This window comes from Vicugna pacos, chromosome 27 (assembly GCF_048564905.1).
Source record: "Vicugna pacos chromosome 27, VicPac4, whole genome shotgun sequence".
Classification (NCBI taxonomy): domain Eukaryota; kingdom Metazoa; phylum Chordata; class Mammalia; order Artiodactyla; family Camelidae; genus Vicugna; species Vicugna pacos.
This window is the reverse complement of record NC_133013.1, coordinates 8,322,920-8,348,662: the sequence shown is the minus strand read 5'-3', so window position 1 is coordinate 8,348,662 and position 25,743 is coordinate 8,322,920. Positions and strand designations below refer to the sequence as shown.

The window sequence follows — 25,743 nt, the reverse complement described above, 5'->3', positions numbered from 1 at the left end:
GGAAGGACAGACATACAAACACTACTTACTTTTCAAAGAAATATCTGAGAATCATCAAGCCAAAAGCACACGGGATGGTTATATATAAATGAGAGGGTTTCGCAAAGACGAGTCCATCGTGGTCTTCAAGATCTGACCACTTTATTGTTGGAGGGAGCCAGAATCTTTCCAACCAAAACCATTCTTTAAACGTCTGAAACATTCTAGAGAGATGGAAAAAGAATACATTAGACTTATAAAACAAATACTTAAAGTTGAGATAACACTGACACCTTTACTCAAAATACCTAAACCAGAGGGTTTTGAAAAGAGGGCAAGAATGAGGTACTATCATTTACTGGGCTTCGTGACTCTTTGTTGCATTCAACAAGAATTTTAATGCCATCACGCTCAGAACAATTTTGGCTGTGACACGGCAAACTTAAGTTTAACACACCACTGTTTACATTGTTGGCAAAACATAAGTTAATATTACGGATATGTATCTTCCTCTTATGTGATTCTATAGTATGAAAAATAATTTAACAATCAACTCTACAACTTCAACATTCCGAAGGTCAACTTCATGAAAGCTCCAAGTATGTACAAATCTTTACTAGCATCCTAAGAACTTCTTTGGGAGATAAAGGACAAGCATATTTAGCTTCATATTACAATAAGGAGTTCAAGTTAGTCCATGTCTACAAATATTTATTGAGATTCAATTATTTGTCAAGCGCTGTGCAAGGCACTAAAGATGCAAAGATGAAAAAGACAGCATTCTTGCCTTAAGAACCTTATATTCCGTGGGCAAGACAGGCCTGAACAGACGAGTCCTACGCACCTTCTTGTAGGCACAATGAGAAAGGTATGTATAGGGTGCTCAGCACTGAGCCCAGCCAGGAAGCGTCAGGGGAAGGTCACTGGAACAGATGATCCTTGAGGTGTCTTAGACAGTGAGGGGAAGTAAACCAGGGAAAGGCAAGGAAATGCTAAAGACGGAGTGGAAGCTTTAAGGAGAGAAAGTAACCAGAAACAGAATAGCACTGAGATGTCCTAACCTCATCATTTAGGCCATGACAATGTTAATCCTGACATTTTGATCTTGAGGATGTTTTGATTTCCTCTTTTAAGAGGTAATCATGTTAGGTATCTTAAGTGCGGTGGTGGCTTCAAAGATGCATACATCTATCAAAATCCACTGAATTATACACCTGAAATATGTGTAGTTTACTGTACAGAAATTATACCACAATAAAGTTGTTCAAAAAATTTTTTTAAATAGTTAATCAGAGAAAAGAAGTCCAAATGTCCTCAGGTTCACAACAAGGTGGTCAGAATAACTCCATTAGAACCTCTCGATTTGTAAATAACACAGTGCCCTTGGAACACTACCAGCAGTTTGGTTCCACCAGAGTGTAAGAATCCGAGGTGGGGGCTGGTGGGTGACACACAGGGGCCAGAGTCTCAGTTTATTGTCCTGGCATAATTATTAATAGTGCCCCTTCCTTTCAGAAGTGTCCCAGTTTGGGCAATCAATCACATGGTGATTCTCATAAAAAACCTGGTCAGACAGTAGAACTTGGCCACAGAGGGCCTGCGGTCCATGCTGAGGGGCTTGGGCTTTAGCTAATGGAACCCGTGAAGGGTGTTATGCAGAGGATAAAATGGTCAGATATTTAAGAAAGGTCAGCCAGGTCCTCTGTGAGCCCACATGGTGTCTTTCTGCCAAGTAGAGGACGGTGTCCTCTCTGAGCAGACACAGCCCCTCTACCCAGCAGAATGGGAGCTGAGTTTCAAACCCCAGAAGGCCCCGGCCTGGCAGATACATGGCTGCTGTCTGGCAGTGGTATGGAGCACATTTCGGGAGACAGAAAGACGAGAGCTACTAGGAGCTTGACGCACCGGACGTGGTCAGAAATGGGAAGCTGCAGAGAGCAGTGGCAATGGGGAGCTGAACATGCTGATAATAACGCCGACCGTGAGGTCACACATGAGATCCAAACAGGTGGAGAATGAAGAGAGGCCAAGAGAGAAGTGAGATGGAGGAGAAATAGAAAACTCTAGGGGCTGGAGGTCAAAGGACAAGAGTGGTGGGCACGGAGCGAAGGACCTGAGAGAGAGGGAAGGCTCAGTTAGAGGTGAGGCTCGAGAGCAGGATACTGACATTACAGATTTCTGACTGCAGATGAGGAAGAGTTCCAGTGTATGGACCCCAATGTCCTTCAGAAAAATCCACACCAAAACCAGTAACTGACCCTTGGTGAGACATTCCCCACTTGATTTCATCTCTCATCCCCTGTTCAGAGACGTGCACATCCTAGTCACACTCACACCTGCAAGGCTTGTGTGGAGAAGGAGGGAGGCTGCCTTCTTTTTCATGTATTAATCGTTTTACTGTAATTCCTACCTGAAGGGAGGGTAATCAGCATTAATATGGTCACAAAATTGTGTAAGTTCGGTGGAACACAGATCATCAAGAAAGACTTCCTGAATGCTTCCTGTCTATCAGGCCACAGAAAGGAAGGGATGACCCTGGGCTCAGGGAGCTCACGGCTGAGTCAGGACTGGTGCGGCTCTGGACTCGGGAGGAGGCGGTGAGAGAGCTGAAAGAGTTGCTAGGAAGGAAGGAGGAACTCACTCTGGGAAGGGAGCTGAGGGTTCACGCCCAGCTACCTGGGCCATCCGACATAACTGACCAAAAGAGGGAAGTAAGACAGTACACACAGCCCGATATGGCTCAGAACAAGAGCAGGTGCAAGTTTTGGGAGGCTACAGCTAAAATTCAAACTTTCTGCAGATCTTAAAAGCCAGCCAAGGCCATGGAGGTCTCTCCTGTAATAAACAAACCATGCACCTGGCCTGTGTCCCTCACCGCATCAGAATGAGCTGTTCTTGCGAGAGCAAAGATATTTCTTCCTAAAAGTTTGCCTCAGCATGTTCAATACTTCATTGGCTCCAAATTTAACAGAGTAGGATTCACAGAACAAACAGCAGTGGCAGCAAGTCGGTTTTGGTATTATTTAAATAATTGTTATATAAAATAGCTTGCCCACGCCTAAAATGCAACTCCAGGCAGTACAGATTATGCTGTCCAGTGTGAAATATAACTAAATAAATAGGTTTCAATGGTTATATAGGGGTTGCCCCTCTAAACAGTGCCCTTGTTCATCATATGCAAGCAATGAAACAAGATCTGTTGAAAGCCATGGTAACTGTAACACCCAGCAACCAAAAAATGTATAAAGGGGGAAAGAAAGAATCCAAAAGTTGGGGGTGGCCCTCTGGAAAATGTAGCTCAAACTGAGAAAAAAAATCTACATTATTTACTCTTTCTTAATAAGCTGCTGATAAACATCAATTATTGCTGCTTTCAAAAGAGTTAAGAATCTCGTCTTCACACCATACGCAAAAATGAACTCAAGACAAAGCACAGACTCAAATATAAGGGCAAACGTAATATTATTTGAAGATTATATAGGAGTAAATCTTCATGACCTTAGGTTAGGCAAAGCCTTCTTACGTATGACACCCAAAGCACACATGACAAAACAAAATATAGATAAAGTGGACTTCATCAAAACTAAAGCCTTTTTGTGTTCTAATCGATAACATCAAGAAAGTTAAAAGACAACCCACAGAATGGAAGGAAATATTTGAAAATTATATACCTGATAAAGGACTTGTATTTAGAATATATGAACACCTAGAACTCAATAATGAAAGCACAAACCACACAATTTAAAAACAGGCAAAGGATCTGAATACACATTTCGCCAAAGAAGATACACAAATGGCCAACAGGCACATGAAACAATGCTCAACATCATTAGCCACGAGGGAAATGCAAATAAGAATGAAACCAGAGAGATCCTTCACGCCCACGAGGATGGCTATAATCAGAGATGACAAGTGTTGGCAGGATGTGGAGAAGCTGGAACCCTCATTCAGTGCTGGAGGGAAAGTAAAATGGTGCAGCTGCTGTGGAAAACAGCCTGGCGGTTCCTTGAAATGCTAAACGTAAAGCTACCACATGACCCAGCCGTCTACTCCTAGGTGTGTGCTCAAGGGCATGGAAAGGATTCATGCTACAACATGGATGGCTCTTGAAAACACGCAAAGTGAAAGAAGCCAGACGCAAAAGACATGTATTGTATGACTCCACGTATGTGAAATGTCCAGAATAGGCAAATCTATGGAGACAGAAAGTAGGTTAGTAGTTCCTTAGGGTGTACAATGTGATGTGGGGGGCAATGGGGAGTGACTGCTAAGAGGTACAGGTTTTGTTTGGGGGTGATGAAAATGTTCATAAATTGAATATGGTGTTGGCTGCACAACTCTGTGAATATTCTAAAAACCATTAAATTGCACACTTTAAATGAGTGAGTTATATCAAAAAAAAAAGTTTAAAAGTCTCCTTCTCAGCTTCATCCCCTTTAACCTTTACATCCTTTAATCCATGGCCCAGCCTGAGCTTCATGCTAAAGCTCCTATTATCTCATTTAAGGGGCTTCAGTTTTACCTCCCAGAATCACCTGAGTCAAGACTGTGTTTATGAATCCAGAAAAATACATGAATGAAGGGAAGACTATATTCAGATTCAGACTTCAGCATAGATTTTAAAGTTCACGACTTTCTGGGAGAAAAAAAATATTGCATGCTTTAAAAAGTAAAAGCAGACCAGCTCCCCTGAAGAGAAGTGGCTCTCCCAGAGGATAGCCCTGGGGTACAGGGTGTTCAACAGCCATCCCAGACCAACATGTCAGCTCCAGGCGGTGGGCTTGACTGATCCAGGCTCTCCCTCCAGCCAGCCCCTCTACCATACTTTCTCTCGAGATGAGATCAGAGGGAACTGGGCCTGGCACTCTCCTCTCTTCCCTTCTGTGATTTCAGTCTATTAGCAAGAAACAGGCCACATTCTCTTAGCCTTTCAATAGCTGTCTTAAGGCCACAAGCTTGTTCCAAGACATCTGGCATCCTTTAGAGTTACCTTACCCTGACCCTAGTGCACAGGATGTGCCATTTGGGAGGTAGCCCAGCATCCAGCCCTCAGAGGAGCAGGGGAAATCACCACCGTGTGTGGTGCCGTGCTTTTCCCACTGCGAAAGCCAAGGTGGACAATTCTCCATCTGCTGGCGGTCAGCCTGGGATGGCCTGGGCTTGGCCAAATGGATGCTTTGCCTAGGACTCTGAATCTGGGGCAGACAGGGACAAGCAGCAGCAGCAGATGGTATCCTGCCTAGGCTGCTGCCACTGAGAAGACAGTTGTCATCTCTCAGCTTCTTGGCCTTCCTGATCGCCTTGGTCTCTTGGTTTCTACTGCATCCAAGTCTGGCCCACCACCCGTCCTTTGGTGCTGTGAGTCACTTCCAGTGAAGTCTTTTGTTTAAGAAAGTAAGAAAGAGGTGGATTCCGTTGCCTGCAATCAAGAGCACTGGCTGATACACGGAGCGTTTCCCCTGCCCACCTTCAGGAGAAACTGCCAGCTCCAGTTTAGCTGTCTGAACGTTCAATTTAGCAGAAGTGCCTATTCTTGGGATTTCTTTCTAAAGGTTGAATGGAGAAGCAGGAACTCCCTTGGAGAACTGAGGAGGGGCCAGCAGCCTATAGCGTCTGTCAGTCTCTCCCTCTGTTTAGCCTCTGAGCTCGTCTTGCACACAGTGGGCACTCGTTTGTCCCTTTTCCTTTCTTTCTCTCCCATTTTCGCTCCTGCTCTGCCTAAATTTCAAATCTGATAGTGGCAGTCAGTCAGTACTTGAGGGTTTTTGTTGTTGTTGTTGTTGTTGTTCAAGGTGAAGGAGGCTGCTGGCCTCCCTGAAACAGCCTTGACCAGACATTTGGTGGGTGACAGATGCTACCTGCACAGTGAGTGGAACAGCACCTGTATGCTGTGTTAACTGAGTATCGCAACATTTAAACAACCCCCAGGTGGAAAAAGAATTAGAGGATATTGAGATGGAAAGATACCTGTGTTTTTAAAACCTGGCAAGTTAATGCTTTCTCTATGTATCCTGAGCATTTGCAACAATGAATCTGTCATTCAAGGGCCCTGCTTATGAGTCAATCACTTTCAAACAGTCTGAGAAGCACACTGACTCCCACAGTAAACTCACAACCCATCTGTCTTATTCATTTGGCTGAACTCTAGGCCCTTCTGGCAACTGAACACTGTCAACTGTGTTGACAACTCTTCAGTCTCTGTTTGGTGTTCACTTGGAAGCAAATGTATTTCTTTACTCCTTGACCATTCTCAGTCCCTTTTTTGATCATCAGCTATTCAAAGCCTTCTTTCCCATCCTTTGTACATCCTCTAAGTACTGCAATTCCTACTTACATTAAAAAAAAACCCAATGGAATTACAATTTTTATTTGTGTAAAAAAACTGAAGCTATTTTTTAATATAGGAAATATCTATAAGAAAAATGCCTGCAGCTATTTCTTTTCACTCTGAGGAAATTCGGTAATGGAGGTGGCATCATAGCCCAGCTGTGTTTTCCCACCTAACACTGTGGAAATTGTAAACTCTACTTTCAACTCCAGCTGCCAGTAGTTTGCAGGAAGACAATCTAACCAATGTAGGTTTTTAATGACTCATCATTTTCTGACCTCATGGATAAAGAACCCAACAGGGCGAAGGATGCCTGGTGAGCTACTTTCTCAGATGCACACCATTAAATCTGACCTTAGGACTTAAGAAATAAAGTCATCTGGGTTACACGTTTATCACTATTTGAAGCAACATTTTTGTAGCATACTTAAAAAATGTGATACTGGAACTATTGCTGAGGTTCTAAGAACTCCAAGTCAGGCTGAGACTCTGGTTAACTAACCATGCAACCCTTACCATAAACACTGCATCAGCTTAGAAGATAATTCCCCAGACACTGCGCTGCACACCAGAAAGCGACACATTGTAACTGACTGTACTTCAATTAAAAACAATTTTTTTAAAAGAAGTAACTCTCTAGAACATACCTCTTGGATTGAGAGGAGTGACAAGAAAATCTCTACAGAACTGAAAATCTCTCTCAGATAGAGGACAGTGATGAGAAGTTAGGAAGACAAGTTCAATAAATCAAAGTAAAGGTAAATTCCTGAGCCATGAAGTGAAAGAAAGACACCCTTGAATCAATGTCCACAACCTCTAAATATCATTAAGGTTGGGGGATGTGAGAGTTGGTGACAGTTTTGGAGACTGGGTGACCAGCTGGGTCACAGTGGGACAGGGTTCTCTGGTGAAGAGAAAGTCAGCTCCAGAAAAGCAAGGACCTTGCCTGGCTCATACATTACTGTCTACCCACAGCTTGCCACACAGCCACACAGTAGACACTAAATAAGTGTTTGTTGAATGGATGGATAGAAGGTTTGCTGAGGCTGGAATGGAGTTTTGAACAATCAAGGAGTGATACTCTGGCCAAAAATGATATCTAATTTAATTATCTACGACTCCATTTTTATTAGTTGCAAAACAATTTTAAAAATTTGGTGCAGGGGGTCAGGTAAACGTGTTTATCTATATTTAGTTTATTTGTGTTTTCTTTGGAACTAACTCTACTAACTCAGCCAAAAAAACTGGTTTATGGCTTCAAGATAAAACTCAAAGGAAAACATTAGCAGCTACTTGCCTCCTGTGAACAGTGTTACGGACTAGGCCAACTGCAGATTCCAATTCCAAAAGCATTTTAAGTTGTGCCATTTCAAATGGATAAGACAATGCAAATGATAGAGCAATTTAACTCTGAAGGATATTTCTTACGACTAAGTGCATAAAAAGCTTATAAGTGCCTGGACTTACAGCTTCAGAAGACTGAAGAGAAGAACGGAAAAACCCTAAACTCTAGGTAAAGAAGTTAATTAACTTACAAGATAAAAAAAATTTAATTCTCTAATACTGAATTTTACAATTATATCAATTTAAAGTTTTGAAGAAATTCAGAACAGATTCAGAGACTAAACAGAAAAATTCAGGTATCTGTAGCAAAAACCTGGTATGGCCTCAACAATATCATTGAGGAGTATCAGGAAGTCCTAAGTATCCATTCATTCTTTTAGTTACAGGCCTGCACCCCAAGTTTAACCTGGGCACGTGGCTGCCCTGCCATGTGAGACAACATTTCCCTACCTCCCGATGGCATGCCTAGATGTGGCCATGAGTCACAATGTCTGGGCCAATGACACAGGAGTAGAACTGATCTGGGTAACCTCCCTAAAGATCAAGCTGCATGTCCTTGTTTCTCCCTGTCTTCCTTCCTGACAGCTGAAAATGGGGATGACAGAGCTGGAGCAATCTTCGAAGCCAATTAGCACATTAGCTCTGGTCCACCCATATCTGGAGCGTTATGTGCAAGAGTAATAAACTTCTATCTCATATAAGTCATCAAATTTTGAATTCTTTTTGTTATAACAGCTTAGACTGTAGCTCCAATTAATACATAGGGAATAATATAAAGGAGAAGTAAATAAGATCTATATTTGCTGCTAGGTAGATTATAAATTCTGGAGACATCTGCTCATCAAAAAAAAATACTTTAATTAAGAGAGTAAGAAGGCAAGCTACAATCCTGGAGAAAGTATTTGTAATGTTTGCAATACAAAGGACTTGTATCTAGAATATTAAAAAAAAAAACAACTCCTGCAACTGAATAAAAAATAAGTCAAGGGACTTCTTCCATAATAAGTCCTGTGGGGGCCTGGATTTCCATTAATATTTTGTCTGGTGAGAAGCACCCCAAGCATCTGCTCTGCCTACCACACCTCCTGTATGGAGCTTGTGCCAGTTACAAATTCATTGCCTCTCAACTCCAATTTCACCCTGTTTGCCTGCTCTGTGAAATGAGTCTGGTCCCTTTACCCATTTCCCTTTGCCAGCAGCCCGGGAGCTTTGTCAGTAGAGGGTGGTCGAAAGACATCGCAGGAGGAAGGAGTTTTGTTTTGGCTCTGGTGTGCGCCCGGCACTGGCTCCAGCAGCCCCCAGCAGATCCCACCAGCACCTTCCTGGGGAGTTCTGGGGCAGAGTGCTCCAGTGAGACACGTCCCCTCCCAGTGAACAGCTCCCCCCAGCACCCTAGAGGGCAGATTTCCAGCAAGCTCCTGAGGGCTGGTTTCATAGTGACTCCTCTGTGCCCCTCCACCAGGGTCTGCACAGCCGTCCTAGGGGCCTCTTCCCTGGGCTCTGTCTCAGCCCCAGGAGTGGGGACTGCCTCCTACAGCTGTGATCCCTGTTCTCTTTAGAGCTCTTCCTACTGGCCCATCCATTCTCCAATCCTGATTGACTTGATAGAGAAGTCCAACCAACTTTATGCACTTATTCTAAGACTAATTAACAAAAACTAAGTTATTCTGAGCAAGTCAAAAAGGCCCCTGAAATTGAAATCAGAAGAAAGGGCCTTCTCATTTTCCTCTTCTAATACTGTATGAAGAGTTTGCTTATAGATTAAAAGGTGACTTGAGATTTCAGGAAGATGTACCTCTGCCTTTTTGCTTCCACTGACTTCAAAGCACAGGTTAATGTCCCCGTGAGCCAGCTACCACTTTCTACTAGGATAATACTTTTGCATTGTTAGTAAACATAATGGAAAATTTCCCAGCAAAACAATGCCAACTAGGCGCTTGGCATCTGTACGGGGTCATGTTCTCTCTCAAGCCAGGGCTCCCCCTGGTGCTGTCTCTTCAGGCTGTGTTTCTCTTGGCTCTGTAATAAAACTTCACATTATGCCTTGATCTAGGTTCCTGACTTTCAGTTAGCCCCTTCCTAACTGAAATAATGAGCCTGTGAAGTTTACTTCCCAGAAGAGCACAGGCAGAGCCACTGTTTGCTGTTGTGTGTAGAAGCCCCACCTGAGGAAGCCTCTGCCAGGGGCTTACTGTGCAAAGCAACTCCAGCCGTGTCTTGGGGCAGCTCCCACCGCCCGCTCCCAGTGCACACCCTTCTGGAAGTGAGAAGCTTGTACACGGCCCTAGACCACACTGAACCCCTGTCTGCTTTTCCAGACTTACTTGTGCCATCCTTTCCCTCACTTTGTGATTCCGCAAGCAAAATGGGTCTACTTTCTGACCCTCAGAGCAAAAGGCAGAGTCCTTTCCAGCCTCAGGACATATACATACTCTTCCTTCTGCCTAGAATGCTCTTTTCTACCGTCTTCACCCCAATCTCTCCTCCTTATCCTTCAAGTCTCAATCTAAGTGTCTCTAAGATCTTCATCAAGACTTTCCATGACCCCTGGCCCCCTATCCCACCAACAGCTAAATGAAGGACTCTCGTTAGATGCCACCATCACTCTGTTCCTAACTTAAATATGTATCAGTATATATTTGTATGTAGATTTGATTAAAGTCTGGATCCCTCCCCAGACTTCAAGATCCATGAGGGCATGGACTACATTTGTTTTGCTCACAAGAGAACCCGTAAGTTGGCATACGGAAAGCATACGAACAGTAAGTGCTCGATAAATAACAGGGGAGCCAGTGTAACACAGTGGCCAAGCACATGGACTTTGGAGCCAGACTGCCTGGGTCTGAAGCCTAGTTCTGACACTTAACTAGCTGCGTGCCCTCGGACAACTAACTTAACATCAGCTTCCCCATTTACAAAATGGAGATAATAGTAATTGTAGCACCCTGATAAGATTTTTTTAAATGGCAAACTGAGTAAATATTTGTAAATCACTGTATTACATTCCTGTTAAATGGTAGACTGGAGTCAAGCTACTAAATACCATGGCGCCCTTCTACAGAGACGAACTAAATGAACTTTCAGATCCTAAAATTCTATTATTGACACCTATTAAATTAGAAGGTATTATTTAAAAATATTATTCAGTGCTAAATATGCTATAAATGTATCATACATAAATTTACATATAAATGTAAAACCATTACATTCCTACGTTACTAGTGGCAATGAAAGTGATACCGCCCTTCTGGAACCAGATAATGAATTTTAGGAGTCATTAAGACGTTCAGGCCTACCTAGAAAGACATGTAAAGCCGGACAAAAAAATTTTAAACTATAGTTAATAAAGGACACTTCAGTATTAGTATTAGTGGCTTTTGAAAATCTGGAATGCTTAAGTGCATTTTGAAATGCTAACTCTATGTAATAATATTCAGTTAATGATAAAAATTATGAAGTTTGTCAACATGAAAAGTGTTTATGACTTGTTTAAAAAAGAAAATTAAAAATTATACTTTGATCATATGATGGTATATAATTTCATATACTATTTTATACACACACATGTATGTGTGTGAAGACAGAAACTAGAAGGAAACATGAAAAAATAACTGACATGCTAAAATGGTAAAATTCTGTGTGTAAGATTTTTACATTATTGTTTTCCCAATATGCACCCAGCTTCCTAAAAGGTATTACTAAGATGATTTATTTCACATTCATACATTTTTAAGAGGCTAATTTTTTTAAAGTTTTATTTATTTTTGTTTGTTTGGAGTTTTTTTAGGGGGGCAGGTAATTAGCTTTATTTATTTCTTTACTTTTAGAGGAGGTACTGGGGATTGGACCCAGGACCTCTCGCATGTTAAGCATGCGCTCTGTAACACTTGAGCTATGCCCTCCCCCAAGGCTAATTTTTTTAAGTTAATGTTTCACATACAAAAACTAATAGCTGATTTGAAGTAAGGCAAGTTTGCTACCTATGTAAAACTGATCGCAGCCTTTTTACACACACAAACTGTTAACTGAAAATCTAAAACGTGCTTCCTTCGTAAATAGGAAGACAGGCTCTTGAGATCTACCTATAAACTGACTTTAGATGCTGGAGATAATAAAGATAAGGCAGAAAAAGCCATTTAGGGAGGCAATATTCACCAAAAAGTAATTCTCCTGGGTGCCTTTTCACCTTATTGAGTCTCTGGCTACCTCTGCCCTGGTCAAACTGACAAAACTTGCTAAAGGTCAGCTCATGACCAAGACAGAGGTAAGTGACTGAGGAATTTTACTCAGATTGGTAATATGGGTAGGAACTTGCAGAAAAACAGGTATGACTGAAATGAGAAGGCTGTAAAGCAAAGTTACACAACAGACCCATCTTAGAAGAATGCAAATCCTAGGATTCAAAGAAAAGGGGTCCAAGATGATTGGGAAGAAATCTATGAGAAAGAATTGATAATTCTGCCTTTAAAAGTAGAATTCCCTCCCGTCCTTCCCCCTGCCCTTTTTTCTTTTAGTTAACTCTCCAAGTCTAAAATGTAAATTAATAGCTGAGTAACCAGGCAATGGTGTTGCAATGTAAAGAAATTTTAACCCAGTTAGCACCACGTCAGCATTTCCTTCCCAACTGCTGTTAAATATTTTGCTCCTTTCCACCATGTCCTTCCTTGCACGCGCTCCTCCCTTGCTTGGTGAGTCACACATCTTGCTTCACAAATTACCCTGTTATTAGTCTCAGGCACAGTGAGTGATGCAGCAAAAACAAGGGAGTTGGGAACCTCGCTGCCAGTGACTCAGAGGAGCCCGAGGCGAGGCCCTGATGCTGTCTCAAGTGACCCCACTGGAGAGACTGGAGGGCTGGCTGGCTGCCTGCAGGGCCCTCCTGTGCCCTGCTGTGGCTGCCGGCGCTCTCCCCCCACCGAGTCCCAGGTTAAAGGCACCAGGAAGACCGCCATGCCGCAAACCTGAAACTGATGAATTGAAAAACAAAGAACGCGACGCTTTAGACACCACCTCAAGTAGCTCATTGCCTTTCAAACAGCTGAAAAACTATGGCTCTGGAGTTAGACAGCCCGGGTTCAAAGGCCGGACCGGTCACTGAGCAGCTAAGTGGTCTTGCGCAACTCAGTCTCTCTGAGTCTTCTCCTGCTCACCTGTTAAATCACGCTAATTTTACCTGCTGCAAAGACCTGTTGTGGATTAAGAGTGAGCAGATACATAAAAATACCGGAACACAATAAAGTGTGGAATCAATGTTATTTAGGAATATTATCTTATTATCCTGACCTTATTGGGTAAGAGCTAGAATCCAATGGCAGGCTGGTTTAAATAGTAAGATTAAATACTAAATTAAAAGAGACTCCCCAAGGGGGAGTAATGGGACACCTTTCTGCTCCTTCACAGCTGCCCTCCCCCAACGATGTCCACATCTCTCACTGCTGGGAAAAGGTAACTAGTTTCATATTTTCGTTTGGTTAAGGGAAGCCCACATAACAGGTACAAACTGCTAAACAGAAAACCCGGAGACAAGTCCTGGAGAGGCTTTATTGCATAGTGTCACCTAGTTCTGACCTTCCAATAGTCAGACTACCTGAGGGGGATGCCCGGACCTTCCCCCAGAACACACTAGGGTAGAATTTCAGGACAGGACATGTAGGAACCCAAGGCCTACTGGCTTGTCAGGAATAAATGTGTGAGAATCTGAATGTCCATCCTTCCTCCCTTTCCAGCTAGACTTTACAAACGTAAAAAACATCATTTTTACGTTTGTAAAGTTTAGGTCAGGATTAAATAAGGTCATGTGTCTAAATCATTTTTGTAATGCTTGGTATAGTAAGTGCCCAGCAAGCTACAGGTGTCAGAACTGTGGTCACTGTTTACATCTCCTTATCAATGATGCTGTGGACTTCCAGGTTGCATGACAGCCAGTCATGACAGCCCTCATTGATTTCCTCCTACCCCCTGCTCAGCACTGAGGTTACTCAGACCAAGTGCTGGTGGGCGAGCAGCTTTTCTGAGGGATGTGTCACTTGACAGGGTGATTCATGTCCTCAGTGACAGCAGGATTTCATACATCCTGGCACCCTTGTGGGCAGTGTCACCAAAGGAATCATTTTATGAAAGAGTGAGACCTACAGGAGGGTGTGGAGCTGCATCTTGATCAAGAAGGAATTTGGAACATCCGTCTCTCACAGATAAAGAGGAGGCCGAGTTACTTTTAGGGAAGGACGTGGGGTTATTAGGGCACACTGATGAAGCAAGCCACCAATTTTAATATTTTAAAATATATGCTCATGTAATGTTTCAAGGTAGGGTTTCCTGCTGCCCCCACCGAAGGAAGCACCCCTTGGAAAAGAACCAGATGACAAAGATTCTAGTCATCTTCAGATGAGGGTGGGGTGCAGTGGGTGTGAGAACCTACAAGAGAAGGCAGGGAAGCCGTGAAGGTGCAGAAAAATAATCTCAATTACACGCTCCCAACAGCTTCCTTCTCCAACTCCGAAACCATAAAAAGTGAGAACAATAAAAGGGAAGGCTTCTTCTGGCAAGAAGCGGCATGAGACTGGGAAACTGGGCACCTGCTGGGACAGTCACTGTCTCCTCCCTTGAGCAAACAGGGACGGTCATTCTCCTTCCTCAGCCAAAGCAGCTGCTTCTTCTGCCCATGGCCACCGGCCTGCGCTGTTTATTCACCAAGAGAAAATAACTCACGGTCTCAAAACTAAAAAGAACTAGTCATTTCTATCCAGCTCCATCGAAAACAAGAAGCCCCTTAAAGAGAAAAAAAAGTATAACACCCAGATTTTAAACAGATAGGAGAGAGAGAGAGACACGGAAAGACATACAGGAAATCTACGAAGCCTGGAACATAGAGAAATTATTTGATTTCTTAATTATTCTTTTTTTTTGTGGGGGATTAATGATTAAATCCATGGCTTTAAATTTAGAGATCTTTTGCCTGCAGAAGTAACTGGAAGAAAAAAAACCTGCTGGGTATATTTTATGAAAATGTAACATTTAAAAATAAAAATTTCCCTGGGTTTCCAGAATTTTCAAATATACATTCTTTCCAAAGGGGGCATCCTTAAATCCCTGTTCAATAGACATTTCTGTGATTTTCATTTGTCTCTCTGATTTCTGCCTATTATTGCCTATTATTGCTATGAATCAGAGAAAACACCATGCTGACACATCCCAAGTGTCGCAGGTCAATGCCATGTCAGGCACAGTGCCAACTCCTTTTTCCCGTGGCGGAGGAGGGAGGTCTAACACGTGCCAGTGTGGCTTGCTGGCTACTCTTCTACTGATCTTGATTTGGGGTCTGTTAGCTTCTAAGCCGCCTTCTTCTTCTTCTTTTTGTTTTGGATATTTCCTCAAATTTTTTTTTCTGTCAAAACGAACAGTTGGCAGAAGGGCCACTGCGAATGACTGCTCTGATGCTGTGAAGCATTTCTCCGTGTGAACCCAGAGGAGAGTACCGGAGCTGGAGGCTAGCTGACCCGCAGGGCAGGCTGCCGGCTACACGGGCTGTAGGAGGGAATTCAGAGCTCCCTGAGTCATTCATGTTAGTAAAATTTAACTATAAATGCCTTATGATTGAGCTAAAAGAAAGGGATGCTCTGAAAGTGAACAAAAGAGTCATATGATTATTCAGCTCCAAATATCCCAGGTGTAAGTATTGTCTGAAATATACATGAGCACAACTCTCAGCCTTCGCGAATTCTCTTAAAATATGCCAAGGGATAGATAACCTGACCCTCAGGGAAGTCCTTTTGTTCAGAAGGAGCGAGAGCCCGGATTGCTTCTCTTCTCTGCCAAGTGAAACTGCTTCTCAGTAAATTTTTCTTCCTGTTAGTTTACCAGGTTGGGAATGTTTTTCATCTGCCGCCTTATACATTCTAAGCAATTTCTTCTTTGCCAGGCTGCTAGGTGGATGTTCATGGAATGTGGCGGTAGGAGTCACATTTATGTACATGCAATTCTGAAACTGCCGAGCCTTTGTCACTCTGTCATTAGTCAGTGATACCATTAACTATCAATTATGTACCAAGGGCACTGAACTTGATGCCCCCAAGCAACCCCACCCTTAGACTCTGGCCTTATTTTAAAAGACCCCACTCTGGCCCCCCTCTGGCCACACCTCTCTGCCATGGGCTGAGCAGTCTGTAGGCCCGTGGGGACATGCCCGCCCACACCCCACGCCCACTTCCTAGGCTTGCTAGCAACCTAGGACCCAGGACCCTAGGGTTCCCCGCCCAAACAGCTCTGAGCCCATTTTCAAGAGCTTCATGGGCCGTTCTCCATGTCTGTCCTCCCAGAAGTGACAACGCAAGGTACCCTTAGGCCTTGGGAATGACCAACAGGAGACCTCTGGGGAGGAGGCACGTTTGCTGGGCGTCTGCACCTGTGCGTACCAGGCTCCTAGCTGAGCAGGACAGGACTGGCACTGGGAGGAGGGCTAGGTCCCGTCTGAGAGCCAGATACTGCCATATGTACCCTTGCCCTGGGCCCCTCCACCGCTACGGGTGGGCCTGTCCACAGGGCCTCAGAGTAGATCTGCAGAGTGGATCCAGAAGTCCTGGGAGTTCTGAAAGCTCAGGCTTTGTTCAGTCTGTGCAACCACCAGAAGAGCTGGTGGCATCCTCACATAACTCCTGTCTGCCCAACCAAACTGCTCCTTCCCAGAGAAAGTGACTTCCTGGTTAGCAAGCAGTTACTCACTTTGGCTTACGGATGCTTCCCAGTCCTCCTCACCAGCACGCTGCCTCTTCACTATTTACTCTCGCCTGAATAGAAAGTTGGCAGGGGAAATACATTTGTGATCGACTGGGTTTTGCATTTAGCAAAGCTTTGGGTTTATAAGAAGGTACAGAAAATTATAGGTTTTCGTCATGAACTCCTTCTGAGTTCTCTACTGACCCACTAAGAAATGGTTACACTGAGAAGGTTGAGAGGTGGGGCAAAGCAAGGACCACTGGTGCAGAAGCATAAGAGATGTGATCCAGATGACCAGCAGCACTGACATCTGGTTTTGCAGCTGAAAATTGGGAATCATAACACCACTTTTTCACAGACAATTACAGAAATTACTGAGACGACTAAAATTAAAACTAACAATTATAAAGATTACAAAGATTCTTCTACAAGCATTCACTCATTGAATCGTAACAACAATGGTAGTTATCACTACTGCCAATTTACTGGTGAAAAAGGATGTTGAGAGGGATTAAAGAGACTTGCTAAAGATAACAAAGAGCCCCACTCAAATTCAGGCATTGAGGGTAAAAGAGCTTCGTCTCTTTACATACTGGATTTTGCCTTTCATCAAGTCAACATCTGTGAACATGCCTTGTGAATAACTCTTCATACACATGATCATATTTGATTGCCATTTTTGATAATTTTGAAAGAACTGATTTTGAAAATTCCTCTCTTACAGGTGAGAAATTGGAAGCTGTAAACCAGCAGGACAGAGCCAACTCTTCCTCCTGATCAGAGCGGCAGGCGCTGGGGGGATGGGAGTGAGAGACACGGGGGTGAGATCAGAGCACAGATGGCAAATACCAGCTAAGCTATGGAGCTCCTCACCTTGGGGCTGCCCAGTGAAACTGCCACTCAACATTCCCCCTTTCAAAAAGAAAGAACATGGTTCTATAGTATTTCATAGAGAATAACACGTTATTTTCCTTCCCCAAATACCACTCCTCCCCAGAACATGAAAAATAATACCATATAATAAACTTTTGAGTCACAGGTGTAATTTCCCAAGATCACAATTAAGAAAACACAACGGAAGTAAGATAAAATAAAATGTAAATAATGATAATTACCTTGAATGTATATAATAGTTTACTACCAAAGAATTCAAGTGCTATATGTGTATGTGTGTGTGTGTGGGTACATAAATATATGTAAAAGCACTGTGTTTATTTTCACAACATTTCTGCAGAAGAAGAAAGGGGGAAATTAACCAAAGAATACACAATTAACCGATAAGTTTCCTTCTAACTCTAAAGCTTCAAGTCAGAGTTACAAACCCATGGTAGAACTTGGTGCCGGTCAAATTGGGCCTACCATTCCATTTTATTTAACCTGCACAGTGCTTTCAAACAACTCGAACCAACATTAAAATTCACATAAAAATCCAGATTTGCAGCTTCACTGGAAAAATCAGCTCTGGTAATGATCACAGGAGCTACAGGCCTCAAGTGGGGCATTAAGTTTACCAGCCTGGCCCACTGTTAATTTCAGTTATCTGATTGACTTTCTAAGGCATTTAACTCTGTGCCTCCTTATGTCTCTAAGATTTGAATCATGTTTTCAAATTCAGTGTAACTTGAGTCAAGATAATAAAGGCCTAGCACAGTCCAGTTTAACAATTATGGTTATATCACAGCACGTGGTTTTTCAAAGGGCCAGCTGTGACCCATTTTGCACTGGTTCTCAACCCTGTCTCTACATGGGGATTACCTAGGAGAGAATTTTAAGCCATGCTCTCCACTGTCTGGACCAATTAGATCAGAATCTCTGAACGTGCTCACCTGGCATCAGTATTGTTGTTAGTGCTGCTTAAGAAACATAGGAGACTAACAGCAAAGTAACAGATCATAAGAGTGAACATATCTATGTTACAATTACAACCAGCAGCCAGACCAAGAAACAGAAAATCACCAGTACCCCAAAGCCACCCTTCGCGGCCCCTCCTGGCCACTACTCAACCTTCCACAACTACCTCATCCTAACTTTTAACATCACAGTTTAATGGTGCTGTTCTTGAACTTTATACAAATAGAATCATGCTGAGTGCATTCCTTTGCATCTGAATTCTTTCCCTCAGCGTTTATGACTGAGCTGCACCCAAGTGGATGCACGTAACAGTAGTTGACTCATTTTCACTGGTGTTTAGTATTCCATGGTCTGACCATATCACAGTCTATTTTTCAGTTTTTGTTTCAATCTATTGTCCAATTCTACTTCAATTTCAAGTTTGGGGCAATAACAAATAATGCTGCTATCTATGAACACTCTTGAACCTGCCTTTTGGTAAACATATGCATGCATTTCTATAAGGCATGTATCTATGAGTGGAGACACCAGGCCATGAGGTATACATATACTTAGGTTTAACAAACATTATTGAATAGCCTTCCACAGCTGTTGTACCCATTCACACTCCTACATCAGCACATGAGAGTTCCAGCTGCTGTCCATCCTCACCAACACTTCCATTGTCTTTTAAATGTTAGTCTGTCTGGCAAGTGTATAGTGGTACTCCATTGTGGTTTTAATTTGCAATCCTCTGATAACTAATACTGTTGAACATGTTTCATGTTTCCTGGCCATTTGGATATGCTCTTTGGTAAAGTGCCTGTTCAAATCTCTTGCCTGTTTTTCTACCACGTTGGTCCATCTTTTTAAATGGACTTGTTTATTGGCTCTGGATACGACTCCTCATTGGTTGCATGCATGGCAAATGTCTTCTCCCCTCTGCAGCTTGTCTTTTACTCTTTTAATGGTATGCTCTGATGGAAAGAAATTCTTAGTTTTAATATGGCCCCATTTATAGATATTTTCATTATAGTAGTAATTTTACTGCCTTATCTCAAGGGCACTGATATATTTTATTTTGTCATCTAGAGGTATGTTGTCCAGTAGAAAAACAGTGGGATGTTTTTAATAAAATATACTATTAAAATTAATTTTACTGTTGCTTTTTACTTTTTAAAATGAGGCTATTAGAAAATTTTAAATTACATATTTGGCTCCTACTATTTTTCTATGGGACAACATCATTCCAGATGACAAAATAGAATATATTTTATTTAACCCAATATACCCAAAATATTATCATTTCAACACATGATGAACATAAAAATTATTAATGACATATTTTGAATTCTTTCTCTACAGGGAGTGTTTGAAATTTGGTGTGTATTTTACACTTAGGGCATATCGCTATTGGACCAGCCAGAGTTCAAGAACTCAGTAACCACGTGCTGTTTGCGGCTACTGTATTGAACAGTACACATCTAGAAGTTATATTGTGTTACCTGTCACATCCATATTAACATTCAGATCTGTATACATTTTGAGGTTAGAAACAAAATTCACTTTTTTCCACATGGATATTCAAATGGCCATCCTTTTCTTATAGTATCAACATTGTCATAAATCAAGGGTCCAGATATGTTTCAGAGTAAGTGTATTGTGTCTAGTATATAAAGTGGAGGTTTATTTCTGGAATCTCTAGTCCATTTCACCGGTCTCTTCTGCCTTTGGTTTTAGCATTTTTTAAAACTTTCCTAGTTGGTTCTCACTTTCAGCCAGTAATGAGAGCCACTACCAGCTACAAAATTAACTAGTAGGCCATGACCAGAAATTTTATAAGAGTGCAATGGAGTAGAAGGGAAAACATCAATTCATATCAAGTATTGTCTTGTGAAACTTTTATTTTAGTTAATGTGTGCGAGTGTTCTATGCTGAGATCTAAAAAATATTTACCATCAGTGACTGTCAAAAAAAGTTGGAAGACCACTGCAGTAGTGTTATCTGTCAAACAATCACAGGAAAATCCAACTTGAGTATTATTTTACAGTCATCATCTAGTAATGCTCTGAAGCTTTTCTCTCCCACAATTGGTTATAGACAAGAATTCCACAGAAAGCAGATCTCCCTTGGAAACAGGTCAGAAAGAGCCACTTAACAGCTAACAGAACGGGAGATGCTCATTACGAGGCCCTGGAACACTGACCTGAGGTCAGAGTGACAGGGAGCCTCTGGTGGGAACGTCACAAAGGAAAATTGCTCATCTGTGCAATGTAACGTTTCTCCAGCATCAGCATGTTTTACGTTTTTAAAAGTTTTAATCAAATGTCGAGCAAGAAAACAAAATTTGAGGGGAAGAAATTGAAGCCAATTTAGTTATTAAATGATGTCAAGTAATCTTCATTATAGTGGAAAATGCTCTCAGAATTTTTGCTTGAATCTTGAAATGATTATTATTCAGCCTGTGTCAGGAGCAATCTAACGAACAAGTATTTATTGACTATCAGCTAAAATATGTCTGGCAAATGAATCAAAATAAAAGAAACAGGCTTCAGAGAGGCTTTGCTCTCTGAAGAGCAAATGGATTACGGCGTGTGATTTTTCCTCACTAATTACTTCATTTTAGAACATGGAAATGTAAATAAAAATGATTTCAAGTCCCTTAAAGTAATATTTTATCTTTTCAAATAACCTAATTATATGTATTAGCAGTGAATTTTACAGTTTTCCCATTAATGAGAATTGTATTTGGTGATTATTTCACAATACGTCCAAACAGCAGATCGTTATATAACAACACCTGAAACTAATATATGTCAATTATATCTCAGTTTTTTAAAAATCTAAAAAACGGCTTCTATTTCTCCTTTCTCCACGCCCAGCGGTCACACGTCACGTGCTTCAGAAGGCAGAGCTGCCAGACGGAAGAAGGCAGCTCAGTCTACAACAGGAGAACAAGCTTTGTTGCATGCACACACAAGAAGTATGTATCTTCTGATTTTAGTTTTATATTGTGCACGAGTGTGTGTGTGTGCGTATCTGTGTGTGGTGTGTGCACAGTGTGTGTATGTGTGTGTGAATGTATCTGTGTGGTGTGTGTGTCTAGTGTGTGTGTATGTGTGTGAATGTGTCTGTGTGTGTGTCTGTGGTGCGTGTGTGTTTGTGTCAGTGTGGTATGTGTGTCTGTGTGGTGTGTGCACAGTGTGTGTGTGTGCATGTGTCTGTGTGGTGTGTGTGTCTGCATGGTGTGTGTGTGCACGGTGTGTGTGTGTCTGTGCAGTGTGTGTGTGTCTGTGGTATGTGTGCCTGTGGTGTGTGTGTGTCTGTGCAGTGTGTGTGTGTGTGTATCTATGTGGTATGTGTGTATATGTGTGTGTCTGCATGTGTAGTGTCTGTGGTATGTGTGCGTGTGTCTATGTGGTATGTGTGTACCAATCCTGAGCAGAGAGATTTGGAGATTTTGGTTAAACATGTTAGTTTCCTGGTATTTCCTGAAGATAAAATTCAGGAAACAATAAAAAGGAAACTTTCCATTGAATTGGAAAGTCTATAAACCAAATGCCAGCTGTGTGTCAGGCCTCCACTCTGCTCAGTTTGCCCTCTTTAATTAGAACGCTGCGCAAATGCCCCCCACAGGCTTTCCAGTAACCAGTGGGCAAAAAAGGAGGAAATGGTTATTAAAATGAAGCAAAATCCTTTAACTTTATATTTGAGCAGCATGAAGACCCTCACTGCCTGAGAAATTTTACATCCTCCTACTTGGGAAAGGTGAAACGTGTCTCAAGGTCAAATGCCTTCTCACTGCAGCTGTCTTTCATTTGTTAATGGGCTTCCTCAGACTTTAAGGTCTGATGATAAAGAAATTTGGAAATAATTTAACTGTTTTAAATACAGTGATTGCTGACATCTATTTACAAGCAAACATCTGTCCACCATCAACAGAAACCCCTGGGGAGAATTTTAGGCTGTTTCAGTGTCGTATAAGGTCAAAGGGTCTTAATCTCTCCATTCACTGGCCACTTGAGGTTTTTATGCCTCAGCCTTAATTTATTTTAATTAAGCTTTTAACCCAGTTTATATTTGCATCATTTAAAATCCTCCCTGCATGACACAATCTTAAGGCAATATATATAGTATGATCCATAAAATGATGAGGTTGACTGTTGCATAAGGCTTAGGAAAGGAAGTCCTGCTAACTTTACAATGTCTTCTTTCATAGCACCAATTGTCTAGTCTGTCTGGGTTGACACGAAGATTTCTTAAATCATACTGGGTCTATCACTAGATGAAAAACAGATTCAGGGTGTGTAAGACGAGTAAGGTCAGAGTATTGGGTGTGCAGATGTTTCCAGGAACAGGAAGAAGACAACTGCATTTGATTCCAGAGGGAGCTTCCCTGTGCTCCCCTCTGATTTCTCTGCTGTGATCTGCAGCTCATCAGGATTCAAAGTTAAGGTCAGATGCCAAAATACCACTCTTGATGCCACGTGGCCTATCTGATACAACTGCCTCCAGGCTTTTAGCCAGTAAATAAGTCAGTCACTCTTGTCCTGAATCTGTCTTTATAAAAGTATATTGTCTCCAGTTCAATCTTCGTATTGCATCCCTAAATTCACATTGGGGAAGCCCTGGAAAGTCCAAGGCTCTTGAGTAGAAGGCCTGCGTTCCAACGCAAATGAATGGTTGCCACACTACACTCTGTGTTCCGTGAGTTCTTGGAGCCAGACCCTCCTCCCACACACATCCTGCCAGCAATGCTTCTGCTATGGCTTTGGAGCCCAGGAAAACTCAGATGAATCTGTGTGTGTGTGTCCATGAATGCGTGCATAAAAACACACCTCTCTCGACCTCTAACTCTGCAATAATTAACACAACAAACTGCTTTTGTAAGAGAGATATCTGACGTTCTTGCTTTTTGCCTAATTTTACAGAACTTTAGGGAAATCTTAGCATAGGACTTCCACTCCCCTGCTTCAGAGGCTATGTCAAAGCTGAAACACATCCACCATAAAGGATCTCAAGAATCACAACGTGGTTTTCAAAGAAAGTTGTGTATTGCGTGGAATACGCTTTCTTGCCTCTGTTGTTCGCTGCTGATACCCCATGCCCAGAACAGAATCGAGCATGCCAAAGCATCAGCAAAGAGTCGGAGAAAGCCCACCCGTTTTCAGTCACATGGAAGGCACTTTGCATACCTTGTCCCTCTGTTCCTTGTAACAATGCCGTGTGATGGACATTATGATAACTAGCTCATAAATCAGGAAACTGAGGTTTGAAGACTTTCACTGACTTGCCTAGGCCACACAATTAGTAAGCAGGAAGCAGGGATTCAAGTCTAGGTCTGTCTGCCTTCCTAGCCCATGTTCAGTCCACCACACCCTGCCTTCACCCCAACGGCCGAAGAAAATTAGAGATTGACTCTTGGTCTTTAGCTTTAAGATACCAAAGTAACATATCTGTGTATTGTCATGGATTCAGAAACTCCTCCACGTGACAGGGACTATGTAAAAGGCTGACGGAATACGACAGGAATATAGAAGGCTCCAATCCATATCCATACATACATATATGTATATATATAAATGTGTATGTATATATATTTACATATATATTAATATATATATGTATATGTATATACCTGTGTGCAAAAAGGCAAGAGTTCTGGCTTTCCCACTTTCCTGCCCTGCTGCTATAAATCTCACTAAGTCTCCATTTCCTTATCTGAAAACCGCATAATATGAGTCTTACCTCATTGAATTAAATGAGCAATGCACATAAACTCAGCAAGGACTCAATAAATGTAGATTATTACTAACCCAGAATTATCAGCAATCTTATGCCAATTAATTTGATTGTTTTTAGAAAAGACAACTATTTTTAATTGGAAGGCTCTACAATTATTTCCTATATGAACAAGTGTCTATTTTCCCCTTAAAGAAACAGTCCCTTTGTTCTACTGATGAAATTTTAAGTGGAAACCCCTTAAAAAAGCTTGTAGTGGAGAGGAACGAAAGGTGCTATTTAGAGTCTGAACCCTCACTTGGGGTAAAGAAGGACCCTGAACATTACAGATTAATGAATAAATTAATAATCATCTGGTGAGTCCCAAAGGTTTCTTCCCCTTGCTCTGTGTAAGGCTTTTCAGAAAATAAAATAAAATTACTTGAAAGAACCTCTTCCCTAAGCATGGGTTAGCAAAAAATTGTTTCGTTTTGTTTCATTTTTCTGCACCAAGCTGGCAGTCTTAGAACTAATCAGCTAATGTCTTCTGGACATGACGTTGAGACAATCTCCCTCAAGACAGAAGAAGCTTAGAAAAGCCTGCCCCTGAGAGGCGAGCAGTTCCTGCCTTGTTCCAAATGTGAGCCCTTCTGAAATGGTCTGAAATGGCCTTCATCCTGCTGCCTGGAGACCCAAGGTCGACATTCTCACTCAGCGGGAGCCGAGGCTTTCCTAGTGAACCCGGCTCTGCCGACTGGGCGCTCGGCCTCGTGCAATCTCCCTCTCTGAACAATGCTTCCCGTCCACCAATGAATCAGTTTAAACTTGTCAAAGAGTGAGTGACACAGGTCAGAAGTCGAAGTTTGGATCCAACTTTTACTCTCCACTACTAAAGACTTCTGAGGTAAAACTCAGCAAGCAGAGGGCTTCAGATCTCTCTCTTCTGATTCTCTCCCAAAACATCAGGCTGAAAACGAACATTTTGATCACCTCTCTCCCTGTCTCTCTCTCTCTCTCTCTCTCTCTCTCACACACACACACACACACAGAGTCAAAGCCAACTTGGTTTCGAAGGCTCTCAAATAATAACAACATCAACAAAATGGTGCCCACCTCTCTGAAACTTCAGTCCACAGAAGATGCCCCCAGGCTTGTGAAGAGCAGCCAGAGCCAGCCTTGCAGCCTTGCAGCCAGAGTCCTTCTCATCAAAGAACGACACACCTCATCTCCGTGCGAGCGCCCGAGATTCTTTCAGAGACCCGCCCTCCAAAGTTGCAAGTCAAGATTTTTGACTTTGGGCAATTCCGTGACGTGAGGTGCAACTACTGGATGGCACCTGCAGGTTCTTCCTGACGGGATGTTTCCTGTTTCTCCGCTTGGCAGGGAGAAAACTGGAACTCAGTCAGAAGCGGAGTCACAGACGCGCTAACTGCTTCATTGTCGCTGCATTTCAGTGCACACACTCATTAGTCAACTACTGAACAGGACGGTCTTTGCTGTTCGTATTAAAAGGAAGGGGTTTACGTGGCGGAGAGAAACTTGAAATGCTGCTGACAACCCGGCACCAGCACCCGAGCTGGTCTGCCTGCTAACGCACTCTCCAGAAGCCGGGAGGTCCGGCAGGGCGTTCTGCTAACTAAGCCACCACCACCACCACCACGGCCACGCCGCAGAACTCGTCAGCTGAGGAGCATCAGTCTCGCACACGCGCTTTTTCTGTCTGTTTCCTAGCAATTGAAAAAAATTGCCTTCTCGAACCATAAACCGACCAAAAAATAAAATAATCAGGCCACCCTTTCCTTTTAGAATAGTCATATATAATTCATTGT

The 25,743-nt window shown here is 42.4% G+C and overlaps 1 protein-coding gene across 3 annotated transcripts in view; it reads right to left on the bottom strand.

Annotated features, from left to right (window-relative positions):
* CERS3 (ceramide synthase 3) overlaps positions 1 to 25,743 on the bottom strand; it is a 99,689-nt gene that overhangs the window by 66,022 nt on the left and 7,924 nt on the right. For 2 of the 3 annotated variants that reach the window (XM_072950688.1, XM_072950687.1), the window contains one exon: positions 30 to 203. In XM_072950688.1, the coding sequence (XP_072806789.1) occupies positions 30 to 202 (173 nt within the window). In that variant the 5' untranslated portion in view covers position 203. Of the gene's footprint in view, positions 1 to 29; positions 204 to 25,027; positions 25,162 to 25,743 lie in introns of those variants that run through there. The other variant, XM_006211494.4, reaches the window with a different exon arrangement.